Source organism: Lithobates pipiens, unplaced genomic scaffold, assembly GCF_037356315.1.
Source record: "Lithobates pipiens isolate NorthernLeopardFrog02 unplaced genomic scaffold, aLitPip1_a1.2 Scaffold_11, whole genome shotgun sequence".
Classification (NCBI taxonomy): domain Eukaryota; kingdom Metazoa; phylum Chordata; class Amphibia; order Anura; family Ranidae; genus Lithobates; species Lithobates pipiens.
The window spans coordinates 3,423,068-3,439,421 of NW_027507696.1; the positions used below are offsets into that span (position 1 = coordinate 3,423,068).

A 16,354-nucleotide genomic window follows, 5' to 3' on the forward strand; every position below is an offset into this window, starting at 1 on the left:
ATGCAGGCGTGTGCTCTCTTTACGCCCCTGGCCCCCATTCCCCCCCCCATGCAGTTTCACTCGCCATCTGCTCTGAGACATACAATAAATAGCAGCTAGTCTCAAAATCAGTTTACTGAATCAGATCAGGCAGCTATTGCGATTGGTTGCCAGAGGTTACAGTGTATCATTACCGCTCACTGACTGGTTGCTAGAGGTTACAGCACACATTAAGGCTCACAGATTAGTTACTAGAGGTTACAGCACATGATTTCTGCTTGCTGATTGGTTGCTAGAGATTACTGTGGATATAACCTCAGGGGGCCATGATATACATATAAATGCTGCCGGCAGCCGCTATTTACATATGAATGCCAGTAAGTTACATGTAAACACAGGGTCTACAGGTGAGTCATCTTTACACAACAATAGGGCAGAGCTGGTCAGCATTAGTAGCAGCACTTCACACTGAGATTTTGGGACACAGCACAGGATTAAAACTTCAAGGGACAAGGGAATTTAAACCAGGATAGTTGGCAAGTATGATGCAGCTGCTTTGGGCCCCACAACAATGACAGGGCCCAGGGCAGCTGCCCCTTATGCCCTGCCTTAAAAATGGCCCTGGTTCCAGGGAACCCTGGTTGAGAATCACTGTCCTAGATACAGCATAAATATAGAACTATTTATTCAACTCATACATCCAGAACTGCTGATGTATATATACTGCACATGCTGCCTAAATATGTAAACATTTATCAAACGTCTCCACAGCTCTTTTAAGCCATATTCAAGCTGGAAAAGCCCACAAAATACCATGTGTAAAATACATTGTAGTACAGGCAATGTAGCTATAACATGTATCTCTGGTTAGTCTCATCTGTGCTGGTGGGACAGTAGCATTGAGTCATATGAGTTTCTCAGCGTGTTTTCTTTGACCTCACAGGGGGATTTGCTGATCACTAGTTGTTCTTACAACACAGAAGACAGAAGTCGGGTCACAGTGGTAAGAGTCTAATGCCTACATCGTAAAACCTTTACTTGTCACCCTCTTGGGGATCAAGAGCAAAGAACTATGTTGGTTTATTGTCAGATTATTTCAGCTCTGCTTGCTGTTTTCATCTTTTTTTTTTGCTTGTTATTCTTCCACATTAAAGTCAAACTCAGCAATTGGTCATTTAAAGTATATGTGAACCGCACCTTTTAAAATAATCCATTTAATTTAGAATAGAAATGAAAGGCATTTGTTTATGTATATACAAACCTTCATATATATATATATATATATATATATCTTTTTTTTTCTCCTTTTTTTTTTTTTACATACTCTCTGTTCTCAGATGCATAAAGAGCTCATAGAGCTAGAGAAGGAGAAACAGCAGTAAACGGAACTTCCCAGTGAATGGCTCTTTAGGGATGTGTGTGTCGGGTCTGATCACTGAAAATTGACTACGCTGTGCTCTCGTGCCTAGCGTGGTCAGTTTTTGATAGGTAATCAGAGTGAATTGCAGGAACACAAGGTATTTTACACAGGAAGTAATACAAGAGAAGAGGATACTTTTTTTATACAAATACATTGTGCAGCAGACACATATCAGCAATATGAAATGTTGGTTTAACCTATTCTTTAATGCTTTTTTTTTTTTTTTACATATATATAGTTCATGATGTTGTTCCTGTATACTTTTTACTTGGTTCTATCTCTTGAACAATACATTTGATGTCTTGCGTCTAAAGCCAGCAGGGACCATTACAAAATGGTTTACTCTGTATATCTGATTACCAAAACGACTATTACAAATATATATATCTCAATATGTTTCACAGTAGACTTTTCTTTTAAATTAACACAAATATATTTTGTTAATACATTGTGATATCACCTCCTTCTGGAACACTATAGGGCATATTTATAAAGCAGAGAATGTTACTTACACAAAGATTTTTTGGTGGTGAACCATCCATCGGCATGTGTTTTAAATGGGAGTGAATGATTCTCCACCAGTAAATGTTTGTGAATGTCACGGTTTTTGTTTTTTTTGATGCAAGAATGCGATTAAGAATGAAAATGACAGCATAATTTGACCAGTGAAACAATACAAAAATGATAGCGTACAGTTTGTCAGTATAGTCTCCACGCCGAAACCACACTGAAAATGCCTGCCATTGAAAGAATACTTTTTTTTACTGTGGGGCCGGAATGAGCCATGATTGGATAAGGTCATGACAGTGTCCAATCATGACTCTGACAGGGCTCTGTGCCCTGATTGGCTGAAGCTTTCACTGCTTCAGCCAATCAGGGCTTGCAATGCACTGTTCAGCGCCGCAATGCACTGTGGTTGGTTCAGGGGGCCGAACAAATGGTCGAACAACCAGTTTGTTTGGCTGTTCATGGAATGTCCGAACCGTTCGCCCATCCCTGCTAAAAACTTTGTACTATCGATAGTTAAAGCGGGAGTCCGCCGGGAGTCCGCCGTTTTTTTTTTTTTTTTTTAAAGCCAGGAGCTACAAATACTGCAGCTGCTGACTTTTAAAATAGGGAGACTTACCCGCCCAGCGCGCCCGTGATGTCAGCACCCGAAGCCGATCTCTCCATCGTCTCTCGGGTGCTGCCGCCGCCATCTTGGGTATGGGAATCAGGAAGTGGAGCCTTGCGGCTTCATTTCCCAGTTCCCTACTGCGCATGCGCGAGTCGCGCTGCGCAATAAGGATGGTCAATTTGGTCTCTGGGATCCGTGTGTTTCCCAGCAGGCAGCGGGGGACCTTCGGAAAGGGGCGTAGATTCTGCAGAAAGGGGCGTACCTTCTGCAGAATCTACGCCGGAAGTGGGTGCAGATACCTGTACTGTACAGGTACCTGCACCCCCCTCCCCCCTGAAAGGTGCCAATTGTGGCGCCGGAGGGGGGGAGGATTCCAATGAGCGGAAGCTCCACTTTAGGGTGGACCTCCGCTTTAAGGTTCTATAGGCAAAGATTGAATGATAGATTCCCAGTTATCACAGTATTTTTGGACCTGTGATTCCTTTTGTAATCATTCTGCGTGGAAAACATGGGATAGTTTATCTATAAACAAAGAACTGGTGGGGAGTTCTGGGTAGATCCAATTAAGTAGGTTGACATTCTGTGCTGTAAGGGATATGACAATGAGGAGTTGTTTGCAGCTTCTTGAGATTTGAATACCTGGGATGTTGATTAGGCCATAAAGTGCCCATTAAAGGGTTAGCCCTTGTACACACGGGTCGGACATTCCAACAACAAAATCCGTCGGATTTTGTCCAACGGATTTTGTCTGAAAATTGTGTTGCATACACACGGTCGGACAAAGTTGTCGGAAAATCCGATTGTACATGATGTGATGACGTTATTTCGTTACGACGGGACTATGTTCAGGCTAGTAGCCAATAGCTTTGGTCTAGGAATTTGATCTGAGCATGCGTGGCACTTTGTCCGATCGGAATTCTCTACACACAATCGGACAAAGTCCGATCGGATCATGTTGTCGGAATGTTTTATAGCCCAGCTCTAAAACTTTGTCGGTCGGATATTCCGACGGAAACAGTCCGATGGAGCCCACACACTGTCAAATTATCCGACAAACACGGTCCGATCGCACATTTTCCGTCGGAATGTCCGACCGTGTGTACAAGGGCTTAGAGCAGGGGTCTCAAACTGGTAGCCCTCCAGATGTTGCGAAACTACAAGTCCCATCATGCCATTGCCTTTGGGAGTCTTGCTCTTAAATGTCAGCCTTGCAATGCCTCATGGGACTTGTAGTTTTTCAACAACTGGAGGGCCACCAGTTTGAGACCTCTGGCTTAGAAGGAGGGCTGCTGTTAGAAATCACCAGGCCTGTACAGCCTACCTGACAGGCCACTGTGGCCTGTGCAGTATAAATCAGGTTTGTTTATGTGGTTGGAGATTTCTGGAGCTGTGTGCATGTTACGCTATGGGGACACAGCATCTGTCTGAACACAGCCACAGGTTGTAATTTAACAGGCGTGTGGGTGCAGGTGTATGACAGTGTGCGTTCAGGGACACTCACCCATACCTGTTAAATTAGGACCAGCAGATTCACACAGCCAGAGTATCTGTGTGAATAAGCCATTGGGGAGGAGGTAAAAACCTCATGGTTGATTAGCACTTGCTGCCCTCCAACTGCTACCTCTTTAGCTGCAGTGGTTGGGGGTGTACCCATGCTTTGCTGTTTAGATACCAATTGCTCAATATGTCCATTCAAGAAAGGAGTCAGCAGCTGCAGTATTTGTAGCTGCTGACTTTTAGATTTTTTTTTTAGGGGGCACCCCACTTAAAGATAAAAAAAAAAATAACACCCGCATGCCTTAGCTCCCCTAATACTTCCGTGAGCTATTGGTTAAAAAAAAATACTTACCTGAGCCCCCTCTCTGTCCAGCAATGTTCACGAGCAGGGCTGGACTGGGACAAAAATTTGGCCCTGGACTTCATCCAGACCGGCCCACTTACATTTTGAGTGTCTCATCAGCACCCCCTTACATCAGAGTGTCCCATCAGCAGCCCCTTACATCAGAGTGTCCCATCAGCAGCCCCTTACATCAGAGTGTCCCATCAGCACCCCCTTACATCAGAGTGTCCCATCAGCAGCCCCTTACATCAGAGTGTCCCATCAGCAGCCCCTTACATCAGAGTGTCCCATCAGCAGCCCCTTACATCAGAGTGTCCCATCAGCAGCCCCTTACATCAGAGTGTCCCATCAGCACCCCCTTACATCAGAGTGTCCCATCAGCACCCCCTTACATCAGAGTGTCCCATCACCAGCCCCCTTACATCAGAGTGTCCCATCAGCACCCCCTTACATCAGAGTGTCCCATCAGCACCCCCTTACATCAGAGTGTCCCATCAGCACCCCCTTACATCAGAGTGTCCCATCACCAGCCCCCTTACATCAGAGTGTCCCATCAGCACCCCTTACATCAGAGTGTCCCATCAGCGCCACCTTACATCAGAGTGTCCCATCACCAGCCCCCTGACATCAGAGTGTCCCATCACCAGCCCCCTGACATCAGAGTGTCCCATCACCAGCCCCCTGACATCAGAGTGTCCCATCACCAGCCCCCTGACATCAGAGTGTCCCATCACCAGCCCCCTGACATCAGAGTGTCCCATCACCAGCCCCCTGACATCAGAGTGTCCCATCACCAGCCCCCTGACATCAGAGTGTCCCATGAACAGCCCCCTTACATCAGAGTGGCCCATCACCAGCCCCCTTACATCAGATTGGCCCACTGAGCCATCGGCCCACCGGGAAACTCCCAGTAGTCCCAATGGCCAGTACATGCCTGTTCACGAGTGTCTCAGCCTTTCCGAGATACTAACTCCTGAGTTGCTGGTACACAGCAGCGGCGCCATATTCTTTATAGACCCCATATGTATGTCTTATCTAAAAATTGAAACATTACCAGCCTTGTTTTTCCAAGATTCCCCAAAAACTAAATTAAAATTTTTTGATGATCTGCCCTTATAATGATATCAAAGAGCCTAAACTATTATTACTTTGGTTTTGTTATTCCCCTGACTGCGTATGTGAATGTTATAAACTGTAATTTTGTTTCTGGTGCTGCAGGGTGGGTTCAGTATAACGGATGAGATGTGTGTGAATTATATACATTATTACCCTCGTACCGAACTGGAACTGTGCAAGAGTCACGTGGATCCAGGATATCTGCGAAGATACTTCAATTTGGTGAACAGGTCAGTGACATAGTGAGAGCAAGCAATCCATAAAGGATACCTGTTTTGAGAAAAATTTGAAGGCTACTGTTGCTGACCTGTTTTTCTAAAAATGCTATAATTCCTGGCTGTCAGGCTAGCTGTTTTGCTTCAACATTTTGAGATACTGATGTGGGGTAGGTATGCAGGTAAGGATGATTTTAGTCCGATGAAATCTGAATCAGCATAGTTGCCAATGACAGAACAGTTTTCCATAAAACAAAACAAAAAATTGGGACAGGCAATGGTTACAGAAGGAAAAAGTCTTGTCAGTGGTAAAAACAGAAACTTCTGACCCTTTGTCCCATTTAACCACTTCACCCCCTGGACCGTTTTGCTGGTCAAAGACCAGACCACTTTTTGCGATTCGGCACTGCGTTGCTTTAACTGACAATTGCGCGGTCGTGCGACGTGGCTCCCAAACAAAATTTACGTCCTTTTTTCCCCACAAATAGAGCTTTCTTTTGGTGGTATTTCATCACCCCTGCGGTTTTTATTTTTTGCGCTATAAACAAAAATAAAGCTGTTATAATAAATATCCCCCAAAAATATATAAAAAAACATTTTTTTCCCTCAGTTTAGGCCGATACGTATTCTTCTACAAACTTTTGGTAAAAAAAAATCACAATAAGCGATTATTGATTGGTTTGCGCAAAAGTTATAGCGTTTACAAAGTAGGGGATAGTTTTATTGCATTTTTATTATTAATTTTTTTTTTTACTAGTAATGGCGGCGATCAGCGATTTTTATTGTGACTGCGACATGGCGGACACTTCGGACATTTTTGACACATTTTTGGGACCGTTGTCATTTATACAGCAATCAGTGCTATAAAAATGCAGAGATTAGTGTTCACTAAATTAAAGCCCAGCCCTCAACAGTTAGTAACACACCCCTAGGAACACTTAATGACACTGGCAGTGAAAGGGTTAACCAGTGGGTGGCAGTGTAGGGGTTAAGTGTTCCTAGGGGTGTGTTAATAACTGTGGGGGGCTGGGCTTTAATTTAGTGAACACTGATCTCTGCTCCAATCACATGGAGCAGAGATCAGCGTCACTTGTTGCTAGGCAGAACGGGGAGATGCTGCTTACAACGGCATCTCCTCGTTCAGCCGCCCCGTGAGACGATCGCGGGTATGCCCGCGGCGATCGAGTCCGCGGGACCTGCAACCGGACTCACGGGGGTCCCGACCAGCACGTGAGCATTTTAAATCCTTTTAATTTAAAGGGACATAAATCCTTTTAATTTAAAGGGACATACAGGTACGCCCATTTGCCTGCCCGTGCCATTCTGCCGACGTACATCGGCGTGCGCTGGTCGGGAACCGGTTATATTATCTTGAAAGCTTATGTCTCACACCAGTTTCCCTATTTTTACAGCCCTGTTCAGTACTTAGCCTGATACTCTTCAAATAACATCTTATTTGTCAATCTTTTGTAATTTATAAAAAAACAAATGTAGCCTGGTTCTGGACAACCGTAATATGGAGATCAAGATATATGCTTTTACTCACACTTAATCACACTTGCTCTCATGCCTCCAGGATGGATGTCTTCCATGTGTCATAGTGGGTCCCTCCAGCACCCAAGCCCCAGGTCGCCCCTCCCAGACCAGAGGCACCCTCAAGGGCCACCAACAGCAAACAGCGATGTTTGCTGACTTGTTGGAGGAGATCCGCAGACATCTTCGAACTCTTATATTTTTTACCAGTGATTAATGTCACATTGGTGAAACATAAAATATCCTGGATTATGATTGTGCATCTTCTGGTCTGTTTCAGGTCTGAATCCAGCCAAAAATCATATCAGGTAATGTTTAATTGGCATTCTTACCCCATGAAACAAACACTTCCATGGATCTTCCACAATCTCTATATTAATGATCTCTTTAATTGCCTGCAACACCTCTCTCCAATAGTTATCATTTTGGGCACGTCCACCATATATGGGCAATTGTTTCAATCTCCCTACACTTCCGCCAGCATAGTTGTAAGACTTCTTTTTGATAGTTATTTGCCTTATCCGGTGGTATGTACCAACGTGCTAAATATTGCTAATTCATTTCAATAGTGTTACTATCTATTGCCGTGGAATGTGTCATCTTATATATTTTCCCAAAATCCTGATCTTTCTCTCCCTTCACCAGTTAATCTTCCCACTTTGTTATGAATGGCGGTATTTCCGGCCCCTCCAATCTCACAAGCACTTGGTAGATCCTTGAGATCCTCCTCTTTGTTCCTTCTGTCATACATAACTGCTCAAACAGTCGTAAGACCTTCTCGGATCTTACTGGCTGGGGCAGTGATGTAACAAAATGTTTCAGCTGGGAGTACCACCATTCGTCTATTACCATTAACTAATTTTTTTTTTTTAACTACTGTAACGTGTATATTTTACCTTTCCTCGTGATATCTTTTCAGGTGTGCATCTTCTTTTTTAATCCATTCCCCAAACAATCTCCCTTTCCCGGGTGGAAAAAAGTTAGTTTATTTTAATGGTATCAAGGGTGAATTAAATTTCAATTTTTCCTTCATGTACATCAAGTCCCAAATTATCAAAATTTTCTTTGTGATAACATGTGCATTTTCACTTGTTTCTCTGTACTCAGGTCATATCCATATTATTTTCCCCAGTGCAACATTGCTAATTGTGTTTTCCAATTGAACTCATCTTTTTTCCTTGTTCGTTTTTACCCATTCTAACACCCATGATAGTAATATTGCTTTATAATATTTTTTAATATCCGGCACCCCCAGCCCCCCTTGCTTTTTGTCTTTGTTCAGTACCTTGCTGGCTTACCCTCGTTTTTTTTTTTTGCCATATAAACCTGAGTAATAAAGTTTTTAATGTATTAAAGTATGCTTGTGAGAGGGGGGGATTGGCAGCATCTATTTTAGACGTAATCTTAGGCCCATTTTTTAAATATTAATCCTGCCTAACTAGGAGAGGTGTCCTGTTACAGTTTTATTAATTTCCGTTTTAATTTCATTCAGGAGCTGAATAAAATTTACTTGGTATATTGTCTCTTCAGATGGTGTTATCTTTACTCCCAAGAATTTTAAATCCTGTTATCGCCATACCAATGGGAACTCTTGCTGGAATATCTGCACATCTTGTTTCTTTACGTTAATTTTGAGAATCTCTGATTTTGAGGGTTCATTTTAAAATTTGATATTCCCCCATAGGTTTTTAGTAGCTTGGTTAGGTTGGGAAGGGTTGCTCTAGGATTGGTAATTTAAAACAGTATATCATCGGCATATGCCGCCAGTTTGTGCTCTTCATCTCCAGTATGTCTGGACTCTGTCTGGCCGCTGCCAGAAGTGGCTACAGCGAAAGAACGAACAACAGGGGGGGGGGGGACAGGGGACAACCCTGTCTGGTTCAGTTTTGTATCTTTAAGGGCATAGACACTGACCCATTGACCTTTACCCTAGTTGTTGGATGATTGTACAATGCTTCAATCCAGTTGGTCATCTTTGGGCCTACTCCAGTGTCTTCATCATGATCATCACACCTCCAGTGTCTTCATCATGAATCCACAGTCTACCCTATCAAATGCTTTTTCCGCATCTATTTAGAGTAGTAGTCCTAGGGACCCATATCTTTTTATTACATGCGTGAGTAACAGTGTTCTAACCAAATTATCCCTCCCCTTCCTGGAATGAATCCGACCTGGTCCGCATGGACCAAGTTGTTCATTACCATTTTCCTCCTACCCACTAGAACCTTAGCGAATAGTTTTGTATCTGCATTTAGCAACAAGATAGGTCTATAACTTGAACACAGGGTAGCGTCTTTCCCTTCTTTTGGGATAATTGTAATAAGCGCTGCTAGGGCGTCCCTTCTCATATCCCAACTTGATCCTATCCAATTCATATACATACATAATCTAGGGATTAATATTAATATTGTCAGCCCATCTGGGCCTGGACTTTTCCCTCAGGCTGTCTTTTAGGATCTTACCTATTTCCTCTTCTGTAATGGGTTCTTTTAGGGCGCTGTATCTGTCTTCTGATATTTTATTTAGACTTACTTCCCTCGGGAACATTATCATTTTCTCTCTCCTCTCCTTTTCCCGCTCTAGGGTCTCTTTCTGTTTTACTGAGTACAGTTCTTCATAATATTTGTGGAATACACCTGATATCCCCTTTGTAGTAGAAACCATTTCCCCTGTACTACTTTGGATTTTCTCTATATAATTTTGAGGTTTTTTTATTTTCAGTACTCAAGCCAGGTACTTCCCCATTGTGTTCCCACCTAGATACCTCTCTTTCTTAATTCTATTGTAAGTACCACGGGTTTCTTGTTCTATTCGTTTTTTTAATTCATCCCTTTTTATGGTGAGCTCCTCATACACTTCTTTCTCAGTTTTTTTTTTATGTTGCTGTTCTAAATCATATATTTCTTCCATTAATACTTCCCTTTTCCTTATTCCTTCCTTTTTTTAACGCTCTTATTGCTATCAGAATTCCTCTTATATAGGCCTTGTGGGCCTCCCACAGTGTTGCTGCTGTTACTTTTTCTGTATCATTAGTTTTAAAGTAATGTTCTAATTCTTTTCTTATCCTATCCTCCGCTTCTTTTCCCTGGATTAGTTCTTCTTTTAGTCTCCATAAATTTACCCTCTCTTGGGCCCTACTTATCCCGATTTTCATTGTTACTTGACCATGGTCTGAGAAAGATGTGACTTCTATATTTGTACTAATCACTGAATCCAGTAACCTATGTTCAATCAGAAAATAATCTATTCTTGAGTATGTTCCGTGTATACGGGAGTGGAATGTATAGTCTCGTGTTTTCGCATGTTGTATCCCCCATGCATCCATCAGCTGGTTCTGATGCAATTTCTTTTTTAATATCTTCAATCTAGCATTCCCAATCCCCTGCACCCGGATCTATCTCAGGTTGCATATAGAAATTAAAATCACTTGCTATAATATCTCTTGTTTTTACCTTTTTGGAACTCCATTAGTTTCTCAATAACCGCATTTAAATATTTTATTGGGTTCTTATTTGGGAAATAGACATTTGCCAGGGTGTAATCCTCCTCGTTTAGTCTCCCCCTCAGGAATAGGTAACTCCCTTCAGGGTCCACCAACCTGTCTTCTAGCGTGAACCTTACTCCTCTGGCAAACCCGATTGCCACTCCTTTAGCCCGTTTTGTTGTAGAATCTCCATATAACCATCTTGGAAAATCCTTTGAGCTTAATTTTATAGTTGTTTCATGGGAGTTATGAGTTTCCTGCAGAAAGACTACCTCTCCAGAGAGTTGATTAATTTCTCTTAAAATGTTATTTCTTTATGTATAAGTTCACTGTAGTCATCTTTGCTCACTGTATTCCTCTCTCCCAATCCTATTTTCTGTACTCTTCCCAAATTTAAAATCAGGATAGTTAAATCCACATACTGGTGATTTCTGCTTTGGTGGGGGTTCAGCGAGCCCAGAGAGATCGGCAGCTCCACGACATTCCTATTTCCAAAAAACAAAACAAAAAAACTCCTTCTTTCCTTCTGTTGCGGTTTTCTTGATCTTCTATTTTGTACCTTATATACTTCTGTTCCCGCTGCAACTCCATATGTTCCTTAAGTTCTTTTATTTCTAGCACTTGTATTTCCAGTTTTTCTTCCACTCTCTTTAAGATCTGGTTTAGATCTCCATGCAATGTTGCCATTTCCTCTTTTAAGGATAGTTTCAATCTGGAGAACATCTCTGCCATTTCATCTTTCGTTGGAAGTTGACTTTTTGTTCTTTTCTGTGTCATTTTCCTGCTCTTCATTAATAGTCATTGAGCTGTTTGCTTCCACAGATAATCTGCCCTGTCCAGTTCTAGACACCCCCGCTTGTTTTCCCAGGCTTTCCTTGCCTACTTCTGGTGTCATGTATTTTTTGATTGTCCCTGGGCTAGCATTTACTTTCAGGGGGCTCACTCCTGCTCCTCTCCCCGTCTTCCCCTTCATATTGATGTTTTATGTCTGTGGTATTTGAACATTTTTCTGAATTTTGATGGATACCTTTCCTCTCTTTTCTCCGAGGCTCACCTTTATGTTTCCTGCCTATAATGGACTTTTTTTTCTGTATTTATCTGTATTTTGGTTCTGACAGAGGTGCCTCCTTTTTAATCAGCCTCTCTCACAGGCTGTTTTTGGATACTACCGGGGTATATTTTTACAGGTGTACCTAAAAAGATGTTCTTTAACGGTTTTACTGATGCCAATGCAAGTAGTTCCATCACAGGTAATAAGAATAGAAACAAAAAAAGACAATTTGTAGTTTTGATAGTGCCCAACTGCCTTCTTTCCTTCAGGTCAGTCTCTCTCACCGATTGTTTTCTGCTTATGACCTGGCCTGTTTTTAGCTGTTACATTTTTGGTTCCAGCATTGGCTTTCTTTCCATCCCTCTCTCACAGGCTCTCACAGGCTGTTCTGTGTATTACCCAAGCGTAATTTTAAAGATATATCTTTAACAGTTTAATAACGATTTAGTAAAAGGTTATTAACCGCTTTAGCGGTTACGGCAGAGTAGTTCAGTTAATATTGGTAGGGGTAGTAAAAAAAAAATTGTAGTTCTGTCAGTACCTGAATCCCGGCTTACTGCCGGATCTTACACCCTTACCATCCGTCCGGTTTCACAGGCCCCGTTTCCCTTAGAGGGCATAAGAGTTACAGTGTATATAAAGGACTATACAGGCTTCTAGCCACATGTAGAGTATGGGAAAAGGGGGGGGGGGGAGTGTTCCCCACTGAGCCAAACTTCATCTCTCTCTCCCAGTTTCATATAAACTTTTCAGACAATCTTTTCTATGAGCCAGTCTCTCTCTGTCTCTCTCACAGATTGCTTATAGTCTTCGGGGGCAAGTTACAATCCAATCCACATCTTTAAAAAAAAACAGTCATGACTTAACCCCCTCTGTGCCAGGAATGTTGCTGGAACAGGTACTGGTACAGGTGCGAAGTTCAGGGATTGCTTCCAGCTCCAGATAGTTGTTGTTAGTTCGTCTGCAGCTTCTTCAAGTCCTGGGGCCACTGATGAATTCAGGAACAAGGCAGGGGTCTGGTGCCCAGATCCGGAGGGTGGAGGTCAGAGTCTGCCCTTTCACAGAGCCGCTTGTGCTTCCTCCAGACTCCTCTCCTTTCAATTATCCACTCTCTCTGGGCTCCACTCCTCGCCACACACTCGTTCCCTCTCCCTCCTACTTCCGCCTTCCAACTGGTGATTAACAGCGCTCCCTGCTCTCCTTGTTACTACTGCTCACTGCTGCAAATCACCACCTGTCATCAGGATACTCTCGGACGGCACACACCACAATGTCCCTTCAGATGAGGTTCCTCAGACACCACAGCTCAGGGCTCAAGGGAGACCGGTAGGTGGGAGGGTGAAGTCAGGAGGACACCGGACAGAGCTGGCCTCTCAAATAACCATCCGCATTCGGGTTGTGGAGAGGAGTTTCACGAGCTGAGCAGCAGCAACAGCTGACTGGCGCCATCATCAGGCTCCTCCCTCTGTGACACAAGCTGTTTTAACATGGTTGTAAATAAACATTATATTTTATGAATTATTGTTGAGTTCTCTTTCCTTGCCAGTGAAGTTCATCATTTTTTGTCTTTGTTTTGATCAGAGAGAGTGGGACCACTCATCACCATCCTTAGTTCAAGGCAAAAAAGATAACTTTTTAATTACAAAATAATAATATAATTTGGTTCTGCTGACCTGTGTCCAACTGATTAATAGTGAGCCTGCTTGAAGGGGTACAACTTATTTTCTAATCTTTCATCTTCTTTTGGCACTGGCCAAAAAAAAAAATGTATAGTTTAATTTGAAAGGGATAACTGGACCATGTCTGGAGTAATCGAGACAGGTGTCTGGTCATCAGGATCTCCAATAGGGTGCTGCATTATTGTTGTAATAGAAGCATTGTATTATGTGTCTCTAGGCACTGTGTCATCGTCACTGTATTGGAAATCTTGTCATTGCAGGTTCAGTGGGGATGAAGTCTGCACCTGTCCACAAGCGGCTGTCACTACGCAGTTTAACGAAGTGCCCTGGAATTCCTTTACCAGCGAAGTCCTTAACTCCCTGTATGCTTACTCCCCCATCTCTATGCATTGCAACAGATCCTCCGCTGTCCGCTTTCCGGTAAGTGGCCAAAGATATCAACAAGATATGAAACGACATACATAAAAAGGCACGACTGCAAAATACACATAATGACTGGGCTTTCAACCCAACACTAATATGGAAAACAAGAAAAGCTAACAGTTTGTGTGGTCTATGTGGCAAAATGGTTGGCAATCCTTTCATGTAATTCCAGGGTTTAAATTATGGACACCATCTTCATGGAGACAGAACACAAAGTTGGAGCATGGATTTGGTCCTCCATAGTAATGCTCACAGCTCTTTAGAGCTGGTGGGTAGTGGCAAGGCAGCCATGAGAGATTTTGGGGCCCCTCAAACAGTTTTAGGCCTGGGCCACCCTGGCCACCCCCTCACCCCCTGGGCCTGACCACCAACATTCCCGAGGGCCAGCCCACTGGCTGTCCCAATGAATTCACCCACTGGCCATCCCACCGAGTCCTTCGATGCACCCATTTTTATTTTAAAACTCTTACAACTTAACATATGAAAATAAAATGTGTATTCCAAGTCATCAGTGCTTTCACAATTTAAAGAGGAAGTAAACCCTGATGAGTTTACTTCCTCTTTTTTTCCCTGCAAAGGTAAAGCATAATGGACTACTATGCCTAGCATAGTAGTCCATTATGTGTCACTTACCTGACACAGGAGCCAGCGAAGTCGCCGCTGTCCCCTGTAGTCCGCCGCATCCATCTTGCTGGTGGCGTCTCGCAGCTCCGCCGCTGTCATTCGGCGAAGCCGCGATGACGTCACTCCCGCGCATGCGCACGGGAGTCGACAAATGCGGCAACTCCATTTTTGGAACTGCCGCGTTCAGTGCGCCTGCGCGCCGCTGTCTACGGCGCATGCGCCGTAGACAGCGGTGCCCGTTTTCGGGCAAATATCTCCTAAACCATATAGGTTTAGGAGATATTGCTTGGACCTACAGGTAAGCCTTAATCTAGGCTTACCTGTAGGTCAAAGTGGTTTGTAAGGGTTTACAACCACTTTAATAATAAGATATTATATATTGGTCAAAGAGCAGAAAAGAGACAGGCCTATATATTCAGCAAAGAGACACCCACTTATATTCAGCAAAGAGATGGCCCAATCCAGCAAGGAGACACCCATATATATTCAGCAAGAGATGGCCCAATCCAGCAAAGAGTCATCTCCATATATTCAGCAAAGAGACATCCCCATTTAGCAAAGATAATCCCTATATAGCAAAGAGATAGCCCAATCCAACAAAGAGAGAGACCATCACAAACAGGCAAGTGTGCATGTTTATGTGCTCATCAGATACCCCTATATAAAAATGAATACTTATACTGGCCAAGTGCATATGTTTATGCCCTCATCATATACAGTATCTCACAAAAATGAGTACAACCCCTCACATTTTTTAAAATATTTTATTATATCTTTTCATGTAACAACACTGAAGAAATTACACTTTGCTAAAATGTAAAGTAGTGAGTGTACAGTTTGTATAACAGTGTAAATTTGCAGTCCCCTCACCAATTTACATTGTAGCAAAGTGTAAATTCTTCAGTGTTGTCACATGAAAAGATATAATCAAATATTTACAAAAATGTGAGGGGTGTACTCACTTTTGTGAGACTGTAAATCCATAAAAAAAATCACACCTTTACTGGCCAAGCGTGCATGTTTATGTGGCCATCAGCTACCCCCATATAGGCATGCATACTTATAGACCAGGTGTACATATTTATGTGCTCAGATATCACTGGGGCTGTTCTTCTATAAAGAGCCAAACCAGCCATTTGCCCTTTTCAGCAAAAAATTACTGGTTGAGAATACAGCCACAATGTGCTTTAGGGTTTGTTCTCCCAGATACAAAGGATGTAGAATCCGGCACCGGGTGATGTACAGACTCTGAATAAAGACAACCATCACAAGCCTGGAGCTCTCTGCCCTAGTAACCACTCCAAACAGAGGAGACATCTGACTGGTTGCTAGGAACCATTATTTCCAGGAACTCCTTTTGCTAGGAACTGCAGCTCAGGCATTTATTCTAGTCATCCCCAGCTCCTCCCCAGTCCCCCATGCTGGGACTTTTAGTTCTACAGCGGCCTTTCACTAGGCAGTGGGAGAGGGATTTCTTGGGTGGGTACTGGTCAGGATAGGTTGTGTGAGACGGCTCACCAGAAGAAAGCATTGGTCCCATCGTATTATCAGTACTTCACTTAGAGCTCTCTGTTTCTGTGTAGAGGATTACTGGTGAACAGCCTCCACTTCCTCTCAGCACCATCCAATCAAGGAGGACTTCCGGACCTGTCCTCACGGAGAAGCATGGCCCAGCACTTATCACCCAAGCTTACCTATACTACTGGCGCTCCGAACTCTCCCACTACTGACCGGGGTGGAAGGGGCAGAGAGCAGGGTGCACAATATTCTCTGGCCAGTGGGACAGGTTGGGCACTGACACCAATAATGTTGGATGCTCTAACAGCCAGCTGGATGAGGCAGGGAGGCCACAAGGGCCCCCTCTAACCCCTCA

General features: G+C 43.3%; 1 protein-coding gene across 1 annotated transcript in view; it reads left to right on the top strand.

Moving 5' to 3' along the window:
- Positions 1-16,354, top strand: part of DBH (dopamine beta-hydroxylase) — a 107,843-nt gene that overhangs the window by 76,628 nt on the left and 14,861 nt on the right. The window contains exons 9-11 of the mRNA XM_077468191.1: positions 923-982; positions 5,575-5,702; positions 13,695-13,854. Coding sequence (XP_077324317.1) covers positions 923-982; positions 5,575-5,702; positions 13,695-13,854 — 348 coding nt within the window. The remainder of the gene's footprint in view (positions 1-922; positions 983-5,574; positions 5,703-13,694; positions 13,855-16,354) is intronic.